Below are 26,101 nucleotides of genomic sequence, written 5' to 3' on the forward strand. Positions count from 1 at the left end.
CTTAAAACTCATTCCAGTTTCAAATAAGAGAGTCAAGGACTTGTAAGCTGCCAAAGCTTTAGACATCATCTCATTGACAAACAGAAATTAACTTCCTAAATCCTTATTAGGGTTGAATTATTCTCTGAAATCTTCTTCCTTCCTTCCTCCCTTCCTTCCTTCCTTCCTTCCTTCCTTCCTTCCTTCCTTCCTTCCTTCCTTCCTTCCTTCCTTCCTTCCTTCGGGTTGAATTATTCTCTGAAATCTTCTTCCTTCCTTCCTTCCTTCCTTCCTTCCTTCCTTCCTTCCTTCCTTCCTTCCTTCCTTCCTTCCTTCCTTTCTTCCTTTCTTCCTTCCTTCCTTCCTTCCCTCCCTCCTTCCTTCTTTCCCTCCCTCCCTCCTTCCCTCCCTCCCTCCCTCCTTCCTTCCTTCCTTCCTTCCTTCCTTCCTTCCTTCCTTCCTTCCTTCCTTCCTTCCTTCCTTCCTTCCTTCCTTCCCTCCCTCCTTCCTTCTTTCCCTCCCTCCCTCCTTCCTTCCCTCCCTCCCTCCCTCCCTCCTTCCTTCCTTCCTTCCTTCCTTCCTTCCTTCCTTCCTTCCTTCCTTCCTTCCTTCCTTCCTTCCTTCCTTCCTTCCTTCCTTCCTCCCTCCCTCCCTCCCTCCCTCCCTCCCTCCCTCCCTCCCTTCCTTCCTTCCTTCCTTCCTTCCTTCCTTCCTTCCTTCCTTCCTTCCTTCCTTCCCACATCTGACTGCACCCAGGGGTAACTCCTGGCTCTGCTCTTTCTCAAGTGCTTCACTTACCCAACCCAAAGTCAAAAACAGTAGAATCAAGAGACCGAAACCACAGCAAGCTACACACAAAATGGACCACTTACACTAGCATTCCAGGAGGCTAAGGGTGGAGGTATGGGGTGCGTGCTAAAAACTCTGATGGACAGAGGTCAACACTGGGGGTGGGAATGGCCCTAATTCACTGTCACTATATGTCTGAAATACAACTGTGAAAGACTGGTAATTCACATGGATCTCAATAAAAATTATTAAAAAGTATAAAAAAGAAAATACATTGTTCATTATTGTATCTGAGGACAGTTTTATAGCTGCTATTAATAACTAAAGTATCTTATTTTTGTTTGCATTGTTCCTTGACAGTTTGCAGATTCATTCAATTTTAATCCCCACAAGTGGCTTTTGGTGAATTTTGACTGCTCGGCCATGTGGTAAGTTTTCTCTTCACTAAATGTCAGTTGCTCGGTACTCACCGTTCTTTATAATCGTGTCTTCTGTGAAAGATCTAGTGGGTGAGGATGATGTTGCAGCAACATACATACCATATTTCTTGCCCTATAAGATGTACTGGACCATAAGACACACAGTTTTTAGAAGAGGAAAATAAGAGATGTCAGGAGATGGCAGCTGGGAACAACTAGCCTGGGAGACTGAAATAGATTTACAATATGCTGGTGCACAGCTCGTTAAACACATTCACCTCACTTTTTTTTTACATCCGAAAATAAAAATAAAAACAAACATTTTAAAACACATTGGGGCCACACCCGGTGACACTCTGGGGTTACTTCTGGCTATGCGTTCAGAAATCCTCTTTTGGGGGACCATATGGGACACCAGGGGATCCAACCGTTGTCTGTCCTAGGTCAGCCAGCCATGTGCAAGGCAAATGCCCTACCACTTGCACCACTGCTCTGGCCCCACCTATGTAATAAGAATAAAAATGAGTATAGAGAGTGTAAATAAAAGAAAATAATTATAATAAGATAATAAAAATTTGAAAAAATATTTGAAAAAATTTGTCATAGAAGAGCCTTCCTGAAATAACTCCTGGACACAGAGCTAGGCATAAGCCTCAGAACAACTGAAAATGACCATCAAAACAGAAAAAAGAATTTTAAAATATATATAAATATGAAATATTTTATAAAAAGAAAAAGTCGTAAGGGTAAATATGTAAAGATTTAAACTGGATCAATTTATTTTAAACCTTATAATTTTGGTTTGGATTTTTATTTATTTATTTATTTTTGGTTGTTGTTTTGCTTTGGGTTTTTTTGTTTGTTTGTTTGTTTCTTGGGCCACACCCATTTGATGCTCAGGGATTACTCCTGGCTAAGCACTCAGAAATTGCCCCTGGCTTAGGGGGACCATATGGGACGCCGGGGGATCGAACCACAGTCCTTCCTTGGCTAGCACTTGCAAGGCAGACACCTTACCTCTAGTGCCACCTCGCTGGCCCCTGTTTTGCTTTGTTTTGTTTTGCCCAAGAGTCAGGAACAAACAGTACTCAGGGGACCCAGGAGCTACTCCCAGCAATTTTGGGGCAACTGGGTCAGCATTTTAGTGCTGGCCTTGTATGGTGCTGGAAACCACTAGGACCTTACAAGTAACGCTTAGGTGCCACTGAATTCACAGTTTGTGTTTCTCTGTCCTTTGGGCTTCCAGCGTTACACTCAAGAATGCTCAGGATGCTGCGAATAAACTGGTGTTAGGCACATGCCTCCTAGCCTCCTAGCCACTACTATCTCTCTAGTTCTCTAGAATCTTTCTTAGGCTTCTTGATTTGTTTAATTAAATGTTATATTTTGTAAATGCAAAATATAAATTTATACATATAAAGCTTTTATATTTTCTTTTTTGTTTATACTCTATGCATTTGTATTATTACACTGGAAAATTTGTTTCATTCTTATTTTGTAAGGGCACATTTAGTTCTGCTTTGCCTAAAGAGAGACTTGGACTTATGCACACGACCTGCATTTCTCTGTCCAGAGCCCTGCCTGGGAATGACACTCAGTAATGATGGTGGTGAAGCCACAGCCATTAGCTGAGGCCAAAGCCATTCGATGAGAACAATGACCGGAAAAAATGTCAAGATTAATTGGAAGAATCTTGATTTTTGAGCTCCTTGGAGCTGAGAACAGATGCTGTATCTCTGGGTTTAGGAGACCAAGACAGGGCACAGTAAAATATAAACAAAGTATATACATACATAAAATATATTTTATGAAATATAAAAATTATATAAATTATAGGGGCCAGAGTGATAGCACAGTGGTAGGGTGTTTGCTTTGCACGCTGCCGATTCAGGGTAGAGACGGGTTCTATCCCAGCATCTCATAGGGTCCCCCGAGGCTACCAGGAATGATTTCTAAGTGCAGAGCCAACAGTAACCCCTGAGTGTTGCTGGCTGTGGCATATATATATATATATATATATATATATATATATATATATATATATATAAAATCTACTCTAACAAGCAAAGTATAAACAAAGCTCTGTGAAACTAAATAAAAAGAAACTGAGACCAATAATGATCAAAAGTGATAACATGAAGGTTGTGTTTAGTGTAGATCAGGTACTCAAGGGATAATCTGGGAGTTGGAAGACAGAGTAGAAGCTGCCAGGGACCTATCTCCATGGGTTCATTGAGTCACTGTCCACTAGTTAATGAAGAGAGATGAAGGAGAGCTTCTCACCGAAGTTGCCTTTTCAGAGGCTGCATGAGTTGTGATCTGAGCTGAAGACTTCAGCCAACAGCCCTGGAAAGGTGTGTGCGCAAAAGCAAACTCAAAACCGAAGCTGCTAGAGATCATTCCGTGTGATCCTTATCAAATTAGATTTGCTTTAAGAAATCACTTCTACATAAAACTTGGAGTGTGTTCTATAGATGCTTAGTATCTTGCTAAAATTAGTCTTTTAGATGCTCCGTGACACCCTGGCTTTGTCCTGGGATTTGTGCAAAACCAAACTCTCTAATTACAGAAGACTGACTTTGACAACCGCAACTGAGCAGAACTTTTCCTGGGACCATATAGAAAGACCTTGGGGTTGTTTTCTGCTGTTCAGTGTTTCATTGTGTAATGTACCATGTCTTCATTATCCACTCATCTGTCATTGGCCATTAGATTGAGTTCATAGTCTAGCTACTGTACTAAGTGCTGGTTTAATAATGGTATGCTTAAGTCCTTTTGATCCATCCTGTGGGACATTTTCTCATGGATATTTCTCGGGGAGGGGGTGACGTGCAAATGAACACAAAACAAAGACAAACAATAAACTTAAGACAGACAAAGAGACATAGAGACAGAGAGAGAATGGGGAGGTTCCATTTATTAAAACAGAAAAAGCACTTTAAATAGATTACAGACTAAAGCAAATATGGGCAGGCAAAATATTCATGATAACAGGAGTTATTAAACCACAAAAAAATGTACAATAAACTGTCAACATTCCTTTCTCAGAAAGGTTAGGATATTTTCAAGGTGCCCCTTGTCACAAGACACCCTCAAGTCTAGTAAAACATTTATAATTGTTTTACTGCCTAGAGAAATTTGCTTCAGGTAAGTTTTCCTAACAGGACTTTCCTTAGCTCTGACCTTACTAGAACTTTGGCTCTTGGCATCCTTTGAATTAAATGTTTTTTGTGTGTTCTGGGGAATGATATAAAGAAATTAAATTTGGGGCTGGAGAGATATCATGGAGGTAAGGCATTTGCCTTCTTTTCAGAAGGATGGTGATTCAAATCCCGCATCCCATATAGTCCCCCGTGACTGCCAGAGGCAATTTCTGAGCATAGAGCCAAAAGTAACCCCTGAGCACTGCTGGTTGTGACCCCCCCCAAAAAATATAAAAGAAAAAAAGAAAAAAATTGAATTTCTGGGTCATATAAAAACTCTACTCTTACTTTTCTGGGAAATAGTCATCTTGCTTTCCATAGGGATAGAATAGTTTTAGTCAATATTTTCATCAGCAGTGAATGAGTGTTTCTTTATACGTTCTTTCCAGCATAGATTGCTTATAAGTATTTTTTACATATTTAAATCAGTATAAAATGATATCTCAATGCTATCTTGATTTGGATTTTCTTGACAGGTGATGATGAGGACAACTTTTTCATGTTCCACTTGTCTATTTATCTTCTAAATCTTTAGAGAAGTGTTCATTCATTTTCTCTCCCCAATTAGTTTTGGTTTGTTGTTATTAATCTTTGTGAGTTCTTTATATCTTGTGGATATTAAGCCTTTCTCTGATGTGTAGAGTGAACTATTTTCTCTCATTTAGTTGGTTGCTTTTTAGTTTCAGGTTGTATTTCTTTTGCCATGCAGAGACTCTTAATTTGATGTAGTCCCATTAGTTTATTTTTGATTCTGTTGTCTTTGACAATGGAATCAAATTATTGAAGACAGCTTTGAGTTCCAAATGTTGGGACATTGTGCTGATATTTTTATTAATACATTTTATACATTATGGTTTAATTTCAAGGTCTTTGATCCACTTTGAATTGACTTTTTGTGTAAGGTATGAGATATACATTCAGCTTTCTTTATTTATTTTTGTGTGATTTTTGGGTCCACACCCGGCTATGCTCAGGGGTTACTTCTGGCTATGAGCCCAGAAATCACTCCTGGCAGGCTCAGGGGACCATATGGGATGCCAGGATTCAAACCACCAACCTTCTGCATGCAAGGCAAATGCCTTACCTCCATGCTATCTCTCCGACCTCCCAGCTTTATTTTTTAATGTGATTATCCAGCTTTCCCAACACCATTTGTTGAAGAGGCTATATTCACTCTATTTTATGGACCCAGCTCACTCATAGAAAACTAGTTGACCATAGAACTGAGAATTTGTCTTTTGTTACATTTGGTTACTTGATTATAGCTCATTGAACATACCATTTTAATCAGTATATCTTTTCAGTATGGTTTCAAATTAAATGAGATACTCCCCAATTTCACATTTCTCAATATAGGATTGCCTATTTGGGATGTTCTTATGATTGCATATAAAATTTGTCACTGGCTTCTACATCTTTGAAAATGTCATATGAATTTAGGTGTGGGTTTTTATTGACTATATAATAATGTAGTAAAATAGTTATTTTGACACCATTGATTCTTCTAACCATGAACATCTAATACTTTTCCATTTCCTATGATTATCTTCTATCTCTTTCTAAGTGCTTATAATTTCCAAAGTATAGTTCTCTTACATATTTTGTTGAATTGATTCTTAAATACATGATGATTGGGGCACTATTTGGGGGGGATGTTGGAGCTATACACAGTGACACTCAGGGATTACTCCTGGCTATGTGGTCAGAAATTGTTCCTGACTCAGGGGACCATATGGGAAGCCGGGGATTGAACCCAGGTTCATTCTGGGTTGCCCATGTAAAAAGCAAACTCTTTACCATTGTGCAATTGTTCCAGTCCCTTTGGGACACTATTTTAAATGGAATGGACTCTGCTTTCTTCTGTAGTTTGTTATTTGCATATAGAATGCAACAAATTTTTGTATGTTGACTTTGTAGCTGGCCCCTTTGCTATACTAATCTCCTGATAGTGTGTTACAAAAATTGATTCAAGAATAGGAAACATGGAAAATCACGTAGCTATTAGATATTATATGCTGATAGATACATTTTGACCCAACAGAAATATATAATTCTTCTAATAGTAAACTTAACCAAACAATCAAGTTTTATTACAGAATAATTGTTATCACATAACGTTTTTAGTGTTATGAAAGGCTCAAAGGACATTGTTTATAGTCAGTTAGAAGTGAAGTGGGAGCTTCATTTACAGGACTGAGGTTTACTGAGAACAAATAAACATTTCCTATATTCTTGCTCTTTGAATCCCTTTAAGCCTAGGCTTTTCCAGTACAAAGAAAACTAAGGCTGTTCCTCTAATTGGTTCTCATATGAAACCCACAATGCACTAAAATGTCTGTCCACAGATCTCAATGCCATCATATAAAGCCAAGGAACTCCAGGTCAGAGAGTCAGGACTAGAGAGTTTGTTGACAACTTACAGCTCAATAACTCTAACTCTTCCCCTTTAACTACTTATTGATGGGTACTATATTGGGCTTCTTATTTCATGCTCACTGAGTTGTATCTTTGAGGGTTTTCACATTATATTTACTCTCAAGACTAAGCGGTAAGTTAGATATAAGTTAGATGGATGTTTCTTTTCTAATTTACTCCCAAGGATCCTCTCTCCACAAAATTGCCTTGACATGGTGTTCATGTTGTCAATGAGGCAGAGAGGCAATTACCAAAATGCCTCAAATTCTAGTCCAAAGGGGAGTTTTGAACCGAGTTGTGATGTATGACTACTACCCTGTATGTTCTCTGAGACATACAGTATAGAAGGGTTGGACTCTGAGGAGGACATCACCCACACCCACAATGTTTTCATTGTGCCCTTTGTTTATATGTATGTACTCACGTTACCTTTCAAGGCAGATGAATTAGAATCCTATTAAGGTAAGAGATTTATCCTCCAATACTTAATTCCTCATCTCAAGATACTATAGGGAGTCCCACAACACAGTTCAATGCTGTCACTCACATATTATTGAGAACCCCCTCCTAAACATACACACATACACACACACACACACACACACACACATCCAACAACACTAGCAGAAAGTAGTGGGTTCCATTAGGAATTTGCTCAATTTGACTGCAAAATCAGAGTTCTTACACTCTTCCAGATTTTTCAGGTTCAATAAATCACTAAAACCATTCACAGAACTCAGGCAAATGCTTACTTATATTAACGTTTCAGTAGGCTTCTTCAAACCCTTGAGACCTTCTAACCAGCATCAATCCATGTACTAGCTGTTTATTTGAAAAGATATAAGTGAAGAGTCCAGTGTAGAAGGTGCCCAGGACAAACTGTAGGGTATGGTAAGAAGCATTTCACTCCTTTCCACTCAGTATGCATTTGATATATCCAATATATTCAGCTAAGGTATTTCCAGCCTGGTGTTCAGGGAACACTCTTGGAGGTACTTTAATTCCAGGGATCAAACTCAGGGTTCCTTCTTTCAAATCACGACTTCTATCTCTCCACTTTATCTCCCTGGTCCCAAACATTTTTTAAAAAAAACATTATATGCTAATGTACTTGTATATGCTAAGTATATATATAATGTATATGATATATATATAATGTATATGCTAAGTACTTGGAGTCCAGAATATGACACTCTCCTCCAGTGAAGAAGTGGAGGTGCTGGTGCATGCAGAACTGAGGGAAGGAAAGGGGGCCTGGCCACTGCCCTAGGCTGAGCCTAGAAGGAGGAGGAGCACCCAAGTGGCAAATGGCAGAGGCATCCTTTCCAGCTTATTCTTAAACTTCCTCCTTTGTTGTCAAATCAGGGTGAAAAAGAGAACAGATTTAACTGGAGCCTTTAAACTGGACCCTCTCTACTTGAAGCACAGTCACCAGGATTCAGGTAAGTTTTAGTCTGATCCTCTACAGTCTTAGTCCTCTTGGCTCTATATTTGAAGACCCAGAGAGCCAGAGAGGAGGAATTCCATAGGGAGAAACTTAATTTAGGTCTGGACACGCAATTCCCAAAAGGAAGTCTTCATGTGTTCTTAGGAGGACTCAGGATAAAACCTTTGACCCTCTCCCAGAAATGTACAGTGTAAGCCAGGGAGGTCCATGGGCTGCCTGGATCTCTGCTAATATTGGATTTCACCTGCATATGATACTGGTTATTTTGCTTACCCTGGTGGTTGTCTGAGCATTTCCCTTTATTCATACCTAATATTATAAGGGGAACGTGTATGAACACTTTTACTGGAAGTTATATATTTGAGGCATGAAAAATTGGTTGAGGTTGTCAATTTGGAAACCTGTTTTCTATGGTTGTCTCAGTGTCTGCCCTCAAATCTGGTGAGATGAGACAAACCACACCCTGGGGTGACTCTTGTCTTGTGCTCACAGATAGCCTACATACGGGGCATTCGAGATAGATGAAGCTGTAATGAAGAGCAGAAAAGAAAATAAAAAAAGAAAAGGGCTAAAGAAACTGTGGTATATCTATGTAATGTAATACTATGCAGCCACCAGGAGAGGTGTAGTCATAAAATTTTCCTATACATTGATGGACATGGAAACTACTATGTTAAGTAAAATGAGTCAGAGGGAGAAAGATAGACACAGAATAGTCTCATTCATCTGTGGGATTTAAGAAAATAAAGGACATTATTGTAATAATGCACTGAGACAATAGAGATGAGGGCTGGGAGGACCAACCCATGATATAAAGCTCATCACCAAGAGTGGTGAGTGCAGTGAGAGAAATAGCTATACCAACAACTATCACAACAATGGTAGTGAATGAGAGAAGTAGAATGCCTGTCTTGAATACAGGCAGGGGGTAAGAGAAGGATAAAAAAGGGGGCATTGGTGGTGGGAAGGTTGCACTGGTGAAGGGGGGTGTTCTTTTTTTATAACTGAAACCCAACTACAAACATGTTTATAATCATGGTGCTTAAATAAATATATTATTTAATAAAAAGGGAAAGAAACATAAATATGAATTTTAAAGAATAAAATTATGTTACAAGGAAAAAAAAGAAATCCTATATAGTCTATGTATGATATTGTAGTAGAGATTCACCTATTAAAAATTAAGTAAAAGAAATTTTAAATAAAGGAAAAGAAAAGGAAAGAAAGGAAAGAAGAAACCTTATTCGAGAGGTTAGAGTGATAGGACAGTGGTAGGATGTTTGCCTTGCATGCTGCCAACTCAGGATGAACCCAGGTTTGATCCCTGACATCCCATCTGGTTCTCCAAGTCTTCCAGGAAAGATTTCTGAGTGCAGAGCCAGGAGTAACTAACCCCTGAGTGCCACTGGGACCCAAAAATCAAAAAACAAAACAAAATAAAACACAAAGACCTTACTTGAAGTGCCATTCTTGGAAAACACAAAGTACTGTGCACTTTCCTCTAAGTCCTATCCAAACTCTCAGGCATGTCCACGGTGCAATCTGGTTTCTCTGAGAGTCTCCTTATGCTGCTTTTCTTGCTGCTAAAATTTGAAGTGTCCCTAAAAATTATCTCTGCCAGTTAAGATAATCTGAGACTCCATTGAGATCCTGATAAACTAAAATGTATGTGGTAGAGAAGGGATGCGTGCAGACTTTCTCTGACAACATCTGTGCCCATATTTATCTACCTGCTGAGCAGTCTCCCACAATTTTGAGGGCCACACACTTTATTCACTACAGGCCCTCATACCACCAGCTCTGGCTTCAGAATGGGCCCACAAGGGAAGGAAAGACAAAGTCTTGTGGCGCTTCTATAGTCTGCTCTATCCCTGGATAATAAAGAATCCTCAGAACCATAAATTTAGGAGAAACAGTAACAATAATTACTCAATTTTCTGATGGTGAATCAGGCCTTGTCTAGGAAATAGCAATGTTTGCGGGCCAAAGTGACAGAAAGGGCAGAGTGTTTGCATTGAAAGTACTGACCCCAGATGGACCCAGGTTCGATTCCTGGCATTCCATATGGTTCACCAAGCCAGGAGCAATTTCTGAGCACAGATCCAGGAGTAACCCCTGAGCACTGCTGAGTATGGCCCCAAAACAAAAACAAAGACAAAAAAGAAAATAGCAATGTTTTCTTAATAGTGGCTGGAATAGAAGTCATCAGAAAGGCGAGGCATGGGCACTGTCCCCTTCCATGGACACCCAGAAACTCAGGAATACTTTCCATAATGACACAGGTGACATGGAAGTAACCAAAGCAGAAATGATATTTTATTTATAAATGCAATACATTTTGAAAATAGTCAGGATTAAACAATGAATTCAATAAACCCAGATGTTAAAATGTTGTTGGATTTCTTGTCAGTCTTAAGTGTTTTTTTGTTTTCACATCTTCCATTTGCAAGTGTAGACGCTGCTCACCCCAAATACATATTGTATAATTTTAAAGTCTTCAAGGATATATGGCATATTCACATTAGTCCACTGTTTCTGGAAACCACTGCAAGTGGACGTTGGGATTATTTATGTTAAGCATAAACTCTTTGGACCAGGGATGTAGCTTATAGGCAGACTACCTGTCTTACCCATGTGAGGGTTGGTTTTGTCACCAACATTTGTCCCACACACACAAAGAAGTAAACACTTATGCAAGAAAACCTCCAAGTAAACCCAGTTGTTCTTCAGCCAGCTCATATAGAAACATGCTCTGTAAACATGCTCTTTCATTCAGCAAAGATGTGGTTTGGTCATGAAAACTATTGAGTCTGAATCTTATACTTCTATTCTCTCTTTTTTAAATAATAAAAATAATAATAATATCTTTATTTAAGCACCATGATTACAAACATGTTTGTGTTGGGTTTCAGTTATAGAAAAAGAGCACCCTCCTTCATAACTGCATCCTTCCCATCACCATCAATGACCCCCCCATTACCTTCCTCCCCACACCCGCCTGTCTTTAAGACAGGTGTTCCATTTCTCTCACTCACTACCATTGTCATGATAGTTGTTGGTGTAGTTATTTATCTCACTGCACTTGCCACTCTTTGTGGGAAGCTTCATACCATGGGCCTGTTGTGCTTCCAACTCTCATCTCTATTGTCTCTGGGTATTATTTATAATACTGTCATTTTTTTTTAAATCCCACAGATTAGTGAGACTATTCTGTGTCTCTCTCCCTCTTACTCTTTTCAGCATAATAGTTTTCATGTATAGGAAAATTTCATGACTTCATTTTTCCTGAAGGCTGCATACAATTCCATTCTCATTTTATAGAACTTGCTATAACTCAAGCTGATCTTGAGCATCTGAAGAGACCAGAGCAACTGAATAACTAAGTTTCAAACTTGATTTCCTTGACATAGCATTTAAATAATCATGTAACCGCCATGATGGGCAGTTCTATGGTCCAAACCAAAAAGAAGGGTCACCCATCTTCACTTAGAGTGTCATCTTCATTTTCAACAAATTCTCCCAGAAGGACTATTACAAGCTAAGTATGTTTTGAAAGCTGTTATCTCGTTTCTATTAGTGTCTAGGAATTCCTGCCAGGTTAATTCTGGTGACTCTAGTGTTGACGTTTGTTTGACTCCATTCAGTGTGGTGGAAAAAAAAAAAGAGAGAACATTGATAGGAATTGATACTGGCAATGTGAGTTTGGGTTTCTTTTTCAGGGTCACTCATGAAATTAGGAGGTTGAACCTGACCAAATGGCGTTGCATGTTTGCCTATCTCTTTGTAGTATGATCTGAATGGAGAAAGGCCCGTTTTCTTCTAGTCAGATGGTAGGCTTTGAATTTTCTTGAAATTGTAACAAGGAGTCAGCTATTCAGTGGGTTAAAAGCTATAAGATAGTTGGATCACAGGCCAGAGCAATAGCACAGCAGTAGTGTCCAGGGTCTCAGATAGGTACACTACAATTCATGATCGAATTGCGAGCATACAGTATTTTAACACCAGTCTCTTCAGTAGTGTCGTTGAAAATAATTTATGGGGCCGGGCGGTGGCGCTGGAGGTAAGGTGCCTGCCTTGCCTGCGCTAGCCGAGGACGGACCGCGGTTCGATCCCCCGGCATCCCATATGGTCCCCCAAGAAGCCAGGAGCAACTTCTGAGCGCATAGCCAGGAGTAACCCCTGAGCGTCACAGGGTGTGGCCCAAAAACCAAAAAAAAAAAAAAAAAAAAAAAAAAAAGAAAATAATTTATAATTGAACACATTCAATATGAATTCAGGGCACCCACTCCAGGGACTGCCCTTGAAACCAGGAGAAGTGTTTTCAGCTTTTGCCCTCATTGGTCATACTACTTTTTTCTTTTTCAATAATATCTTTAAGTACTATGAGTACAAACATGTTTGTAGTTGAATTTCAGCCATAAAAAGAACACCGCCCTTCACCAGTGCAACATTCCCACCCCCAATGCCCTCCATCTGAATGCAGTTAGAGAAATAACTATACTAACAACTATCAGGAAAATGGTAAAGAGTGAGAGAAACAGAATGCCTCTTTGGTCTTCGATAGCTCAAGAGAGGACAGGTAGGGATGCAGGAAGATGAAGAGAGAGGCATCAACAATCCTATCTAATGCTTTCTTCTTTGTCCTTCTCTTTCCTAGGCTTGATCACGGACTACAGGGTAAGTGGGAGAGTGGTCCGTGGAGCTCCAGGTCTGTGACATTACAGTGCCAATCTGGGTCCTGTCTTAATCCCTTGAGTACACATCAGATTTTGGTATTTGCATGCTTAGCTGCAGAACTCACTGTCAGTTGCCTTCTTCAAATCGTCATGCTTGTGCACATGCTTGCTAGGGCGGGTGGGAAAATTATGACTGTGTTGCTCTCTGAGGTCTGTTGTGATGGTTGCTTATGTACTTACAAGTACTTCCTGGTTATGGTGCTTGTAGAGCTTGCTAGGTATTATGCCCCCACTCCTTTTCTTTTTGAGGACATTTTATTTTTTATTTCTTATTTTAAACACCGTGATTACAAACATGATTGTAGTTTGGCTTCAGTCAAAGAACAACCTCCCTTTACCAGTGCAACATTCCTACCACCCGGTGCCCCCCCATCTCCCTCCTACCCCACCCTCTGCCTGTAGTCTACTTCTATCACTCATTAACATTGTCATGCTAGTTGTTAGTGTAGTTATTTTTCTAACTGCACTCACCACTCTTTGTGGTAAGCTTCATATCATGAGCCAGTCCTTCCGGCCCTCATCTCTGGGAATTATACCAATGTCTTTTAACTTTCTTAAAACCCATGGATGAGTGAGATTATTCGGTGTCTCTCTCTTTCCCTCTGACTTATTTCACTCAGCATAAAGGTTTCTATGTACATTCATGTATAGGAAAATTTCATGTCTGTCCCTTTTTTGTGGTGATTACACACACCTATTTGGTGTGGCAGAAGTCACTTACAACACCAAAGATCACAGAAAGCCAAGCTGCCAGGCTAAAACAACAGATTTTGGGATCATGCTCAGTGGAAGTGGGACAAGAGGGTTTTAAACTCACGAGCATATGTTTGTACTGCAGGTGCTTTAAGTCACTGTGCGATTCTTCTAGACCCCACAATAACTTTTCTGATCTTCAAAAATACCCATTCAGTTTTTACAGAAGGTCCCCTATCAACTTGAAAAATAAAAGGTAGCAAATAAATTACACTGTAATCAAAGAAAAAAATATATATATATTAGTCAAGATTCAGCATTTGGATGTCTCTCAGCCTATACCTGCTTGCTTTCTCTCTGATATATAGGAAATCCCTACATGTCTGGACTGGAGTGTGTGGCTTAGTGGTAGAGTACATACCTTGCATAGGTGAAGTCATGAGTTCTATCTCTGGTACTGCCAAACCAAAAACTATGAAATAAAGGAGAAAAAAATGAACTGTTAACTTCTTTGTAGCTCTGTGGGAAGATAAAGTGAATGTCATTCCATCTAGTTCCAGGTATAAGTGGGGTTGACTAGAATGATGCCTCTGGATCAAAATAATAGATTGGCCATTCTCCTTATGACATAAGGCTATTAAAAGTACCATGGAGCTTGAACTGCACTTCATAAGTGGCATGCTGTTGAAGTGGTCAACACTCACCACCATTTGCCAACCATTCCGCCATGAAGCAGACCTGGGCATTGCTGGACCATTATATGGTATCACTTCCTGTGCTAAGAAGCCTCTCCTCTCAGCTCTGTTTTTGGCAAGAGCCCCAAAGGGGAGTTCCCCCTCTGTATTACCAATACAAGCTGCAAAATGACAAGTGACCAGAGGAATGACTCAGAAGGCTGGAGTGCATGCTTTGCAATTCTGAGTCACATATCTATCCAATCTCTGGCACCTCACGGTCATGTAGGCATCTCTGAGACTGACTCCAAGGCACAGAACCAAGCTGGAAGTAGCCTCCAGCTATTGATTATGGCCCCCAAACAAGAAAATTTTAACAATAAATGTAAAATAAATCACAAGGAGATGTTACTACTTTGTCTGATCCAATGGCTCTATTGTTATTCCCTGCCTCCTTCTTCTTTGCTTGAGCTAGTAGTATATTAACAACTACAGAACACTCTCCACAGAATGGAGAGTGAAGTCACCTGATGAAGTAAGAAAAAACTGGCAAAAGCAGAGGCAAAGCTTACTTAAGGACCATTCTACTGAAAGATATATTCCTTACTAAGAGGGCCCGATGAGCTATGCATGCCTGTTAGCAGAGCAGAAGGAAAATTAATACTATCTAGAAAATGATTCAGGGATCTAAAAAATGTGAAGCAAAGCATGTGTAGGGTTTTATCCTCTTTTCTGGAGCCAGAGAAGGCTCTGAAAGGCCACACTCCTGTCAACATTTTCAGAGAAAGTCTCCTGCAGTACACAATGTCCATAGCCCACTGAACACTCAACTTTGCCATCCATCTAGAACAGGAGACTTTCATAGAATTGGCTGCCTCCAAGAGAAACAGGGGAGCCCAGGAGGTAAAAGGCTCTAAACTATTTCTCACTGACACGTCATTTTGTTTTGTTTTCCAGCACTGGCAGTTACCACTGGGCCGAAGATTCCGCTCTTTGAAAATGTGGTTTGTGTTTAGAATGTATGGAGTCAAGGGACTGCAAGCCTATATCCGCAAGGTTATTATTTTCATTACGTATCAGGGAAATAGCAAGGACTGCGGGAGCTTTAGAAATGAACCATGATGCATTGATAGGCAAAGGGAGAATGACTATGGTGTGGGATATTGAGAGTAGAGTATTTATGTGATGGTTAGTGCATCTGGTGTATCTTCTAGATGTTTCCATGAAAGGTGTCCTTTGTGGGGGACCATTCCAGTGAAGAAGCTGCGTTGCTAGCATCTTAGTCACATCTCTCAAACAGGGTCAGTCAACAGTAGAAACAGTGGAGACAATGATTTTTTCCACAAAAGGAAAGTCTTAATGTTGAGTGGGAATACTTGTCAATCATGACCAACCCAAGGATTCTCAAATAAGCCTTCAACTCACACAGCTTGCTGCAAACTAGCTTCCTTGATCAGGTTCCAGTTTCCTGTTTTACTATGTGAAAACAGTAGTAATGATGAGGGTTAAAATTTGAGAACTACCAATCTCTTCAAGTTTCACCTTGAACCAAAATTCTCCTTCCTTCCTTCCTTCCTTCCTTCCTTCCTTCCTTCCTTCCTTCCTTCCTTCCTTCCTTCCTTCCTTCCTTCCTTCCTTCCTTCCTTCCTTCCTACCTTCCTTCCTTCCTTCCTTCCTTCCCTTCCTCCCTCCCTCCCTTTTCCCCTTCCTTCCATCCCTCCTTCCCTCCCTCCCTTTTCCCCTTCATTCCTTCTTTTCCTCCTTCTCTCCATCCTTTCCTTTCTCCTTCCTTCCATCCTTTCTTCCTTCCTTTCCTCCCTCCCTCCCTTCCTTATATTCCTTCCTTCCCTCCCTTCATACCTTCCTTCCTTCCTTCCCTCCCACTTCCTTCCTATTTAAGGAAGCTGTAATCTTATTTTAGGCTGCCATTTCTGTAGGTTCTATTATTTAGTTGTATAGGCACATAGGTTTCAGCCAATATCTTTCATTTTGCATCTTGTCTCAGCTGTGAGTTCTTAATGGACAGAGGTTCTCTCTCCCTATTGGCACTTTATTCTCTTCAATTCATGTGCCAAGGATCTACCATACATTTACAAGCATGACTTAGTATTTACCTTATGCCACATGGCATCTGTCCATCTTAGAAGGTAACCATAAGGCGACAAACATAGGAAAATTGGTTTTATTTGGGAATAGTTCTAGAAAAGAAAGGTATTGTGAGTTTATGGATAAGAGATCCTATTGTATAGCTTCATAATGATGGAGGATTTTGTTTCTTCACAAAAAAGATAAACTAGTGGCAAAAACTAGTGGCTTAATCTTACCTTAATAATTCCAGCTTTAAGTTAATGGACAACTGGGTGGGATTGAGCTGCTTCATGTTAAAAACAGTCCATGCAAACCAGGAGCAGGTTTCAGTCTTGAGTCCCAAGGATGATGTGGGGTGATTATTGTTATGGTGAACCACTGTGAACCTAAATTCTTTGGTGCCCTCTGGTGGACATAACTGTTAAATAAATATTTCTTCATTCCCATTTGAGTACTAATACTCAAATTATTTCTTGAGCATCAACAAGTGACAGCACTATGCTAGATGTCTTTGTCTAGAAGAGCAAGATGTGTTCCTAAACATAGAGATACTTTTCTCAGGCTTACTTTGGATATTAATTTGGATAAACACTATTTGGATAGCGTTTGAGCTCCCAAAAACTCCTTCCTTGATCTAGAAATCTAATAGGGTGGCTTATTTCATGAGAGGCAAATCTTGAATGCCAGGTGACTCGCTACAACTCTTGGTAGCAAATGCCATGGAACAACCACTATGGCAGCTGTGGAATGTAGAATTGAAGGTTACATCCTAGGCATTAGGATCACATTAGGATCACATCCTCAGTGTCCTTATTTGCAAGCTGGGCCTAAGTTTGTTTCACCTGTGTTGGTGTTGTGTGATTTACTCTGTGGTGAAGCACACAGCTTGCACTAGGAACCTATACCAAAGATAAAAGCCACACTGTTTAAGTATGTTCAAATTCATCTTCAAAGAGTTTATTCCAAAATGATGGGGAGAGGATTAAAAAAATGCAGCCTAGAAATTTATGGTTGGTGTTTTTCTGAAGGCGATAACCCTTTCTCCATGATGAATATTTTCAACCTGTGTGTGAATGGACAGGTGCCATAGACAAACACTTGAAGAAAATAGCTAAGAGCATATAAATAAAATATCAATGTGCAGTCTGAGGATGTTTTCTAGGGGATTAAATGGTAGCTAGAGACTCACCCAAGTTCCCCCCTTTCCCTTCAAGCATGTCCAGCTGTCTCATGAGTTTGAGTCTCTGGTGCGGCAGGATCCTCGCTTTGAGATCTGTGCAGCAGTCACACTGGGGCTGGTCTGCTTCCGGCTCAAGGTATGTTCAATAGTCAACTTTATTACAATCATCTTGTTTTCTTTCAATGTGATAGAGAGGAATGTGTCATTTAGGACCTTTGTGTTTAGAGCACACTCAGAATTAGATCATATCCCAGTCAACTGTTCCTCCACCACTTTCCACTCTACCTAACAATTGCCTAGATCTTCTCCATGAATTGTTTTCTCTTCCTTGATCATAGGCTGTGAATCCTCACTTGTTTTATTCCTTGGCTCTAGGACACTTACCAGTGTTTAAGAATTGGACTATCTATTATTATTATTATCATTATTAATAATAATAATAATATTATTATCTATTAGAGCCACTACCCTTAGTGTCACTCCCAAGAGTGAAGAAAATTAGTATCATTTTGAAGATGCTAAAAATGCTAGCATTGGACCCTAATCTCACAGGACAAAATTTGCATTTTTTAAAAATTGTATTTTAGTGAAACCACTGTGATCACAGAAGCCTTCGTAGTTGAATTTCAACTATACAATGAGTCAGGGCCCTTCCCACCATCAATGTCAACCTCCCTCCACCAGTGGACCCAGGATGCATCCTTTCCCAACACCCTTTGCTCCCTGGCCTGTCAGTGCAACAGGCTCCTTTGAGTTTAGATTGTTAAATTTTAGGCCCCTTGATTCTATTATTGTTGACTTTGGCTTGGATATTTAGTTCTGGCCTTATTTTTTTCCCCACCAATGCATCTGAGACACTTGGCCCTTGGATCCCAGCCTTTCTTTATGCCTTTCCTCTTAGTTTTATAGAAAAATACGGGAGTATGGGGTTAAATAATGTAATCCCAAGGTTCTATGAAAAAGGTGGTAGCCCCCAAAATTTGCATCTTAACATGCCTCCTCATTTCTCCTCGATTCTAGTACACACATGACACATGTATGCATACCCACACACAAATACACATAGATAAGATGGGCTGTGGCTGTGACAAAGACAAATGTGCTTGCTCTGTAATTGGAGTCTTGGCGATCCATCGCCAAGTTTCTCAAAAGATTCCATAAAACAGAGGATACAGGTCCTTACTGAATCTGTTCTGTAAAAATGAGGCTCTTAGACAACTTAATGCCTTAATGTTTGAATCAGCTCTTAAAAATAAAACAGAACCCCCCCCCCCCCCTTTCTACAAGGTTCTTATCCAAATTCAAGAAAGGCATTTAGGAAAACTGCCATGGCTCAGTTGCATGGTTATGACATGGGACTTCTCATAACTCATCCCTCTTTGAGATTCTTAGAGATCGAAGGTGATGATGAGAACCAGTTCTGAAAAGTCTGGAAGTAGCAGAAAGGGGAGAGAGGATTCCTAAGATCATGGTCATAGACGATCAGTGAGCATATGCTCACACCCAGTTTCATGTGGAACAGCCTCACAGCCCTACAGATTCTGCAATACTGTAACAGGCTTCACACTTCACCAGATTTGATGCTGGCATTCTGCTGAGACTTATATTCCAATTGTTTTTGTATTTATTTTACCACCAATGTTCTTGCAGGCTTTCGATTTTCACATTTCACCAATGTAATTGAGGTATCATTGATATGTCCACTTGAAGTATTTTAGCATCTATCCCAGCTTTTACATAAATAAATTTGAGAACATCATCATCCTCCCCAAAGAAGCCCCCCAAAAATCTATCATCCCATACTGTAATTTTCAGATGTTATTGATCTGATTTCTGTTGTGATGGCTTGGTATATTGTGAAGATCTGTTAATGAAGTCATTCGTATGTTGCCTTTTAACACAGCTCCTTTAGTCATAATGTTATCAAGGTTAGACAAGGGCATATTTTGGTTACATTTTGTTCTCTTTTCATAATTAGTGGTAACCCAACTCCATTATACATATGCTTCTCATTCTACTAGTAATATTCAGTCAGATTTGAAATCCAGGGTATTTCTAAGAAGTTTTTGTTTATCTTGTCATAATTAATTCTTGTTCCAGTTGTCGCCAGCATGAATTTCAAATACATCATCTACCACTCCAACATATAAAGGAACTTCATTTGATTCAAAACACAGTAATAGGACCATACACTGATAGTATTTATAACTGACTTCCTCTCATCCCCATCTTCATCCAACTAGCCCTCTATTATTATTCTTTTTGCATGTTTGTGTATAACCCCAGTGGCGCTCAGGGGTTTCTCCTAGCTCTGCGCTCAGAAATCGCTTCTGGCAGGCTTGGGGGACTATATGGGATACCAGGGTTTGAACCTAGATCTGTCCCAGGTCAGCCATATGCAAGGCAAACACCCTATCACTGTGCTATAGCTCCGACCCACTCTATTCTCATTCTGCATTCTCTTCTGTCTCTCCTCCCATCCTACTCTTTTTTTCTCTCCACATCCTACTTAATATCTTTTCTTTCTGGCATCTTGCTCCTATTTATTTTTTTTAGTCTATGCCAATTCTTTACTAATGTTTCAGAACACAGAGAATGTCTCCAATAAGAAGCACATTTTTGCTAAACCATTGGTTTTTACTTTCTGCACTTAATATTTATCAGATGTTTTCTCTTATGGTAAATCTTTATGGTACAGTTTTGGTTCCTTTTAGCATATTCTTTTCCATTATCCTCCTGGAACAGATTTACCTGGGGTTGGTGATGGCAATGCTTTCTGAACTAACATTCTCAGTAGCTGCCTATGTAAAACCAATGGTAGCACTACAGTTAAGAGCTGAATGAATCTCCTTGGGCCTCAGGCTGGATTCCAATATCTGTCTGTGTGTCTGGGCCAGACTGGATTTTTCTCTTTAAACAGTTCTTCCTACTACTCAGAACAGAGTGAAACCCAGAAAAATTCAGTCCTGTGAGGTGAGGGTTGCATGACCAAGTCTACAAGGCTCCACTGTCAGTCCTCTTTTGCTTTAACTGTGTGGCTAACAGAGGGTGGAGACACTATTTGGGATCAGAAAAGGATAGAGAATAGAGGGCAGAGTCAATTGCCCAGGAATTGGCACACAAGGGAGAAAATATGGCCTGATAAATAGTCCAACCTGAACTCTGTCTTTCTGTTCCAAACTGCTAGACTGATCCCTTCAAAGGGAAAGCCAAACAATGGCACCTTGGTCCTATGTTATGACCAGTTTCTCCAGATTCTAGTAAGAAGTTGACTATTATGCTTTATTTGCTATATTGTTGAAACATATGTCTTTATGTATGAGACTCATTAGGAAGCTCAGTTCTGCTCAGATCTACTGTTTAAGTTCCTCAGTATGGACCATCTCTAGGAAAATTCTTTTATTTTTATAGCTAGTAACAATCTTTTTTTTTTTTTTTTTTTTTTTTTTTTTTTTTTTTTTTTTTGGTTTTTGGGCCACACCCAGCGTTGCTCAGGGGTTACTCCTGGCTGTCTGCTCAGAAATAGCTCTTGGCAGGCACAGGGGACCATATGGGACACCGGGATTCTAACCAACCACCTTTGGTCCTGGATCGGCTGCTTGCAAGGCAAACACCGCTGTGCTATCTCTCCGGGCCCTAGGAATATTCTTTTAAAAAATACCCTCAGGACTTAGAAGGATAATTTTTTGAAAAAAAAAAAGTCTATTTTAGGGGCCAGAGAGATAGCATAGTGGTATGGCATTTGCCTTTCATGCAGCCAATCTAGGACAGCATCCCATATGGTCCCCTGTGCCTGCCAGGAGCAATTTCTGAGTGCAGAGCCATGAGTAATTCCTGAGCCAGTTGATGGGTGTAACCCAAAAGCCAAAAATAAGGCACTGTGATTTATAAAACTTTTGATAACATAATCAATGTTGTAATCCAAAGCACATTTCACAAGTGTCAGTATCTTTCCATCAAACCAAAGGTTCTCTTCCTCTCCCTACCCTACCACTGTAGAAAATTCATTAAAAAATGTACTTATTGGGGGCAAGAATAATATTATAGTAGGTAGGGCTTGTACCTGGCATGTGGCATGTGGACCTGAGTTCAATCTCTGGCATCACATATGGCCCCCATGAGGCTCAGCAGGAGTGACCCGTGAGGACAGAGGAACACAGAGACATGATGCCACCACATTGAGCCATGATGCACTCAACTCAAAATAAACACATAAAAATTTAAAATGTGCGTATCATAGTTGGATTGTATGATTGTTGTATTGTCCATATATGCTTTTTAGTATGTAGTTACCTCATCTATATAGCAACAATGTGTTCAAGACCAGAAGAATTCTATTTGAACACAAAGCATAGTTGAACATAAAGAAATGGTCTTGCATGCTATTTACAATAGCCAGAATCTGGAATCAACCCAGATGCCCTTCAACAAATGAGTGGCTAAAGAAACTGTGGTACATACACACAATGGAATATTATGCAGCTATTAGAAAAAATTAAGTCATAAAATTTTCCAATATATGGATGGACAGGGAAACTACTATGCTGAGTGAAATAAGTCAGAGGGAGAGAGATAGACGCAGAATAGTCTCACTCATCTGTGGGATTTAAAATACTCAGAGACAATTGAGATGAGGGCTGAAAGGACTGACCCACAATATGAAGCTTACCACAAAGAATGGCGAGTGTAGTTAGAGAATAACTGCACTAACAACTATTATGATAATGGTAAATGAGAGAACTAGAATGCCTGTTTCGAATACAGGCGGAGGGGCGAGGGGAAGGGAGATGGGAGGGCACTGGTGATGGAAGGTTGCACTGGTGAAGGGGGGTGTTCTTTGCTATAACTAAAACCAAACTACAACATTTTTGTAATTATGGGGCTTAAATAAAGTATTATTAAAAAAAAGAAATGGTCTTGCAGTCTCTTGGGAATAGTTTCTAATAGAATGTCTACTGGATTATTTTAGGTGCCAATGTCTCTCACTCATGCCCGGCAGAACTGCCAAACTTGGGTCTCAGTTCATTCGCTGACTTATTGACTCTTCATAGCCCTGAACACAACTCTTCTCTCAATACCTACAGGGATCCAATCAATTAAATGAAGCTCTTCTGGAAAGTATAAACAATGCCAAAAAAATCCACTTGGTTCCCTGTCACCTCAGGGACAACTTTGTGCTGCGTTTTGCCATCTGCTCCCGCACTGTGGAGTCTGCTCATATACACTTTGCCTGGGACCACATTAGAGAGAAAGCCTCTGAACTTCTGAAAGCCAACACCAAGGGCAAATGAGCCAGCTGCAGTAGGTGAGTTGCACTGAATTCCACCCTCATATCTTTTCAGTTGTTGATGAGTCAGGCTACTGTCATAACACTCTTTTCTATATTTAGCTGGAAAATGGAAATGTCTAGAAAGAATGTGATGTGACCGATATGTACCATTCCCGCTGGTGCAGGAAAGAATTTTTGTTTGATCCAGAGCTTTAGCCCATTCTGAAGTCAGTAGTGTGAACATGCATGAAACACCTGGTTAACAAGGCTCAATTACTGACTAGGGTGAATTTGAGGATAATATGTCACAGTCACAATCATCTCAAAAGTCTTCATATCAGAATATTTTGAGAATGTCTACCTTCAGGTGCGAGAGAGATAGTATTGAGGGTAGGGTACTTGCCCTGAATGCCATTGACCCAGGTTCTTTGCACCGTATCTTCTATGGTTCTGTGCGTATCATCAGAAATAAAGCCAAGAGTAATCCCTGAGCATAACTTATAGCTTATTATAACCCTAAAATAAAATTATCAACTTTATCTTATTTTCTACATTGGGAGGCAAGGGTGTTGTGACTTGCCTCTAATTATCTCCTGTGTCTTTCTGCCTCCTTTCTCCCTCTATTATCTACTTATGGGGTATGTAAAACCTCAGTGTCTATATCTGATCAGTTAATTTTACAGATCAAATATAGCTTTATCTTTTTTGTCCTTATTAACTGTTAGGTTACACCTTATTTTACCTAAAACAAAGATTGTCCTGGTTCTTTTGTATGTTTATTTATAACTTGGATTTATACCAAAACAGACTGTCTTATTTATAAATTTGGAATGTCTCAGGATAGCCTGAGCTATCTGTCCTTACTCTGTCCTTACTACCACACCCAGGGGTGGTCTCTGGACTCAAAAAAAGCAGCAACTTGTGCTCCATACGAGGTAGAAGACTGCCAGACTACATGTGTTTTACTCTCTGCCTGGTTTGAATTATTATGACCTTGGTTCATACTTGTTCACCTGCGGTTGGCGATACAACACATGGGTTGATTTTACAATTAACCATGAAAACCTGAAATCCCAGTTTGCTCAAAAAAGTAAAAGCTAGAGAGATAGAGAGTTTGGACAATCAGTAAGGCGCTTGCCTTTAATGTGGCCAACTTGGTTACTTTCCCTAGAACCCCATATGTTCCTGTGAACACCATCCAAAGTGCTCACTGTGCACCAAGCCAGAAGTAAGCTTTAGGTATTGGTAGCTGTAATCCAAAACCAAAAAAATAATTTAAATTGTAATTCATGTATGAGAAGTCAATTCATGGCTTCCAACCAACGAGAACAACAACCAGACAATGTTAGGGATAGCAGAGAGATCTCCTATAATTTAATTCAGTCCTGACTGTTCTCCCAAAGAGAGTAAGAAGACCTCATAGTTTAACTGATAAATCCCACAAGACTGTCCTCTCAACTTCCACACACATCACACACCCACTGCAAATACAGGTTGTCACCTGTGCTTTTGATTAACTGGTTCTCAGGGGTCCCCATGATCCCCCACTTAGACTTGATTAATGCCAAAGTAGTTCAGAAAATTTAGAGAAACATTTTACTTACTATATCACTGGTTTATTATATAAAGGGATATAACTAAGGAACAGTTCAAAGAAACATAGCTAGAGGTCAAGGTCAAAGGGCATAGAGGTCCTGTCCTCTCCAGAGAACTCCCTACAGATCTTCACATTCTCTAAATTGAAAGCTCTCTAAGTCAAGCCTTTCAGGTTTGAGAAAGGCTTCATTACAGTACCATGATTGACTGATCCATTAGCCATTGGCAAATAATTCAACCTCTTGCTCCTCTCCCCTACTTGGAGGTCTAAAGTGAGAATAAAAGATTCCCATTTTTAGGTTTGTTAAAATAAAAATGATATGTTTTGGAATAAAACATAATTACTAGGGGAATTACAAAGATTTTAGGAGTTGTGAACCAGAACCGTGGAAGATCAGATATGCGTTTTATGAATCAAAATACAATAAAAGTACTAAGCACTTGATTCTTTGCTTTTTCTAATACATGTGATTTTCCTAATACATGTTTGCTACTTTCCTTCTAATAGATATCAGAAGTTTAAAAATTATATATTGGAAAAGTGGAATGCTATACAAACAAATCTCATCCTGATTCCATGCAACCAAGCCTAAATGTGACCTTCTTTCTTTCTTTAAACCATCCAGAAGATGTGATCAAAACTGTTCAGTACCTCACCAATGAAGAAGTATTTTTTACTGTATGACAAGTTAGTCCCAGTGAATATAGCTTCTCACATAATCTGGCTGTGATTTTTTGCTGCTTAAAATTGTAGTGTTTCATGCTTGTAAAACTATCAGTGGCATAAAAGTCATATTGAAATATTTCTTATCTATAATTATAAGCTTGGAGTTATACCTTTGGTTCAAATAAATATTTATTTTTATTGAATTCTTAGTAAATGTAAGACACTGTTCAAGAAGTATTAATCAGATTCAATTATTACTTGTTATTATAAAGGAATAAATTCAGAACAAAGACACAACCAGAGTCTCAGTCCTATTTGGTTTGATGGAAAAAAAACTTTAACCCACAGACCCAATTTACTGATGTCTATCTGGCCTGGATTGTCACAAGTAACAGTTATAGAACTTTTTTTTGGTGGTGGTGGGGGGGAGTTAACATCCGGCAGTGCTCAGGGGTTACTCCTGGATCTACACTCAGAAATCGCTCCTAGCAGGCTTGGGGGATCATATGGGATGCCAGAGTCAAACCAATGACCTTCTGGATGCAACGAAAACACCCTACCTCCATGCTATCTTTCTGGCCCCAGTTATAGAACTCTTAATGCAAACAAGAATATGAATGAGATGCAACATTTACTCAAGTATAAATATATATTTATTTTAAAGAATAACCCTTATAAAGATTTATTATTAGTAGGCTTTAAGATAATTATAAGATAATTATAATTATATTATAATACATTATAATGAAACCTTAAGATAATAAGATATTCATAAAATAAATAAATTTTCTAGTTTCATATATATTAAATATTTTATTTATTTTAAGTATTTTAACATATTTTATTTATCATTTTAAATAATTTGAAATATTTTAATTTATTTCTATACTTAACTATGTCTATATTGCTTTTACATTACATTTATATAAATTGCTACATTATATTT

General features: G+C 39.3%; 1 protein-coding gene across 1 annotated transcript in view; it reads left to right on the forward strand.

The window, feature by feature from the left end:
• The window catches only part of DDC (dopa decarboxylase), an 80,789-nt gene extending 55,497 nt beyond the window's left edge, over nucleotides 1–25,292 (forward strand). Inside the window, exons 9-15 of the mRNA XM_049777478.1 lie at nucleotides 1,129–1,196; nucleotides 8,171–8,247; nucleotides 12,910–12,929; nucleotides 15,313–15,411; nucleotides 17,658–17,759; nucleotides 22,708–22,928; nucleotides 24,997–25,292. Of these exons, the coding sequence (XP_049633435.1) occupies nucleotides 1,129–1,196; nucleotides 8,171–8,247; nucleotides 12,910–12,929; nucleotides 15,313–15,411; nucleotides 17,658–17,759; nucleotides 22,708–22,914 (573 nt within the window). The 3' untranslated portion in view covers nucleotides 22,915–22,928; nucleotides 24,997–25,292. The remainder of the gene's footprint in view (nucleotides 1–1,128; nucleotides 1,197–8,170; nucleotides 8,248–12,909; nucleotides 12,930–15,312; nucleotides 15,412–17,657; nucleotides 17,760–22,707; nucleotides 22,929–24,996) is intronic.
• Nucleotides 25,293–26,101: the final 809 nt, after the last annotated feature.

Source organism: Suncus etruscus, chromosome 7 (genome assembly GCF_024139225.1).
Source record: "Suncus etruscus isolate mSunEtr1 chromosome 7, mSunEtr1.pri.cur, whole genome shotgun sequence".
Lineage (NCBI taxonomy): Eukaryota > Metazoa > Chordata > Mammalia > Eulipotyphla > Soricidae > Suncus > Suncus etruscus.